Source organism: Solanum verrucosum, unplaced genomic scaffold (genome assembly GCF_900185275.1).
Source record: "Solanum verrucosum unplaced genomic scaffold, falcon-dt-bn FXZP01000218.1, whole genome shotgun sequence".
In the NCBI taxonomy this organism is placed as follows: Eukaryota; Viridiplantae; Streptophyta; class Magnoliopsida; order Solanales; family Solanaceae; genus Solanum; species Solanum verrucosum.
The window spans coordinates 565484-568359 of NW_026020464.1; the positions used below are offsets into that span (position 1 = coordinate 565484).

At 33.3% G+C, this 2876-nt stretch overlaps 1 protein-coding gene across 1 annotated transcript; it reads right to left on the reverse strand.

Annotated features, from left to right (window-relative positions):
- Nucleotides 1-758: 758 nt before the first annotated feature.
- LOC125808894 (chaperone protein dnaJ 20, chloroplastic-like) lies at nt 759-2633 on the reverse strand. The gene is made up of 2 exons (XM_049488565.1): nt 2208-2633; nt 759-1074 (listed from the first exon to the last, which is right to left on the reverse strand). The coding sequence occupies exons 1-2, from the start codon at nt 2595-2597 to the stop codon at nt 931-933; spliced, it is 534 nt and encodes a 177-aa protein (XP_049344522.1). The 5' UTR covers nt 2598-2633; the 3' UTR covers nt 759-930.
- Nucleotides 2634-2876: the final 243 nt, after the last annotated feature.

Genomic DNA, 2876 nt, shown 5'->3' on the forward strand with positions numbered 1-2876 from the left:
CCTATAGATTTAAAATTTTAACTGTTTGCAACGATATGAAACTAAGTGTCAAACCAATTAGATTCACCATTTCACAATAGTGCACTGTGCACCCATCATTCCAAAATCCTGGATACGCCTCTGAATTGTAGTACATGTATATACTTGTATAAAGTATTCATTATTTATACACTACGTACATATTTTGTAATTAAATAGCCAAAAACATTGGGCTATAATTTCCCTTTTATTCTTTAGGAAAGCATGCATTAACTTCTGATTGGAAACAACTATGACTCCAAGAAAGGATACGCTCGCGAAAACAATAACATCATCAATATGAATTATATAATAAACTTGAATGTCTATCAATCGGTATTCTATATGATGTGATATTAGTAGTTTTATCTGCTAGTAAGAGAAACTGCGGTGAATGAGAAAGGTTTGTTGGACACCCAACAGCCCATAGGCCGTGTAGTGCTGGATTGGGTTAGCATTTTGAAGGTCCTCAAATGAGAAGTTGGGCCAATAATTTATACAGCCCATGTAGACTGGGCTGACTTAAGTTGAATTGACCCATATTGACGGCTCTAAGTCCAAATACTATTATGAAGAGAAAGCCACTATCACTCTTCCTTTTGTTTGAAAAACAACTGCACATGAATAGAAAAGTCTCTCTATTTGCATCAATCATTGCCAAAACAAAGAACGCGATTGACACAAATTCAACATACGAATGCAGAAACCATGTAAATAGCTCGAGAAATAATAGCGCGATATGGTTAAAATAGCAACTTGATTCAAATAACTCTATGTACAAACAGTTACCTATATTTGGTTAGCACTTACACAGTTGTTACACTACTTATAACATCAATGCTAACCAAACACTTCCAATTACATATCTAATATACAAGCAATATATAAAAATTATATAACAAGGATTATTCGTTATAACGATGTTTCATTCCTTTGTCTACGCATACGTGCACCCCATGACATATTGTTAACAGAGTCCTTGTGTGTGTTTCTTCTTTTCAACTCAGATAGCTGGGAATGCCAACGATTCTTCCATTCACCAGTGTCCTCCATTGACTAAATGCATATAAGAAAACCATATCAGTGAAGAAAATAGAAGATATCAAGATAGAATTCGCGGATATATCACTGTACAACAACAAAAAAAACCAATTATATGGATGCAAAAGCTGCGATTCTCTAAACAAACGATATATTTTCAGTAGCAGAGGCTGTATAAAGTTGTAGAGATGCACTGAGAAGTATATGGCATTTCAACAACGCTAACTCCATGTTCTATGAGTGATCCTTACTCGTAGCAAAGTCAGGATTTTCACTAAGAAATTCAAAATATAAAGAAGTAAACACACAAAGAAGTCAAGAGATTCAACGTCTGCTATATACACATTTTCAATTTTTTTGATCTTGGGCAACCTGCCAACCCCCTTGTGCCTTGCTAGCTCCGCCCCTGATTCTTACAACTCTTTCAAATCAAATATCAGCCAAACACTAATATTCCATCCATCCCAGACCTTGTTGTCAACCTTTTCAGTCACACAACTATATCCTAATATGTTCTACACAAAATCATTAAGCATACCAAATTCTAGAGGAAAAAAAAATTAAAATAGGAGAGTATTGTCAACCTATGTTGCTCAGACTCCTCAAAAATGTCAACAACTGCATGTCGGATTCTCCAAAAGTAGTATGTATGACATCGAAAGTGAAGAGTCCAAACAACTTAGTTGTCAACAATCACAATAAAGAAAAATTGCCCTCAAATTAGACACCAAACATATAAACACACACAAATTAGGTGACTAAAACAAGATAATTAAACAAACCCCATTTGATTTCAACCTAAAAAAACACCACTACCACAAATTTTTACACACATAAAAAAACTTTAATTCACCCCATAGTATTATTACTTAAACTCGCCCTCACCTAACAATATTCACATTAGACACATCAACTCGTCTCAATTGAACACTCCAATTTATAAAATAATCATCTACACACTTCCAAAAATTTATGTGTCACATCAACACCAGTATCCACGAGACACAACAAGGATGAGTTAGAGTGTTAAGTTATCAATTAACTCAAAGTTAAAATGTTTAATACAATAATTTACAAATTTTAAAAACACAAACTTTAATTCACCCAAATATCCAAAAAAAATTATCAAAAAATAAATAAAAACCAACCTCATCATTTTGGCACTTTCTACGAGGAGAGAATGCAAAGTGAAGACCTTTATACATATCTTTATCATACATATCTCTTGATTTAGGATCCGATAATGTCTCATAAGCTTCTTGAACCCGAATAAACCTTTGGGTATTTTCTTCGACCCGACCCGGAGGTGAAACATCTGGGTGGTACTTTCTTGCTAATTGTTTATACGCTTGTTTGATTTCTAATAAAGAAACAGTTTCTTGAATACCCAAAAGCTCATAAAAGCTTTTTGATTCACTAATTTCTATCACATTGTTGTTAAGTTTTGAATGAACTCTCAAAGACACTTTTTGAGTTCTTGAAAATTGTGGATATGATGGGGAAAATAGTACACGATCTATTGGGGTTCTTAGATACATTTTTTTCTTCTTGTGGAATTTGATTGAAGTGTGAAGGTTTTTAGGTGTGTATATATATAAGAAAAAGGCAAGTGGAGTATTTCGATACATTCCATTTGGTTTTAATTTTGACGTAACAATATGTTGAATGTATTATAAATATATCAGATGAAAAGTTAAAATTGAAGAATTAAATTTGGAGAATAGGAGGCGCAACATACCGAAAATTACACCATTAATATAATATATATGTTGGACTCTCTTTGGCTAGTTCATGTGTTTACTTCGTCATAGTTTGAC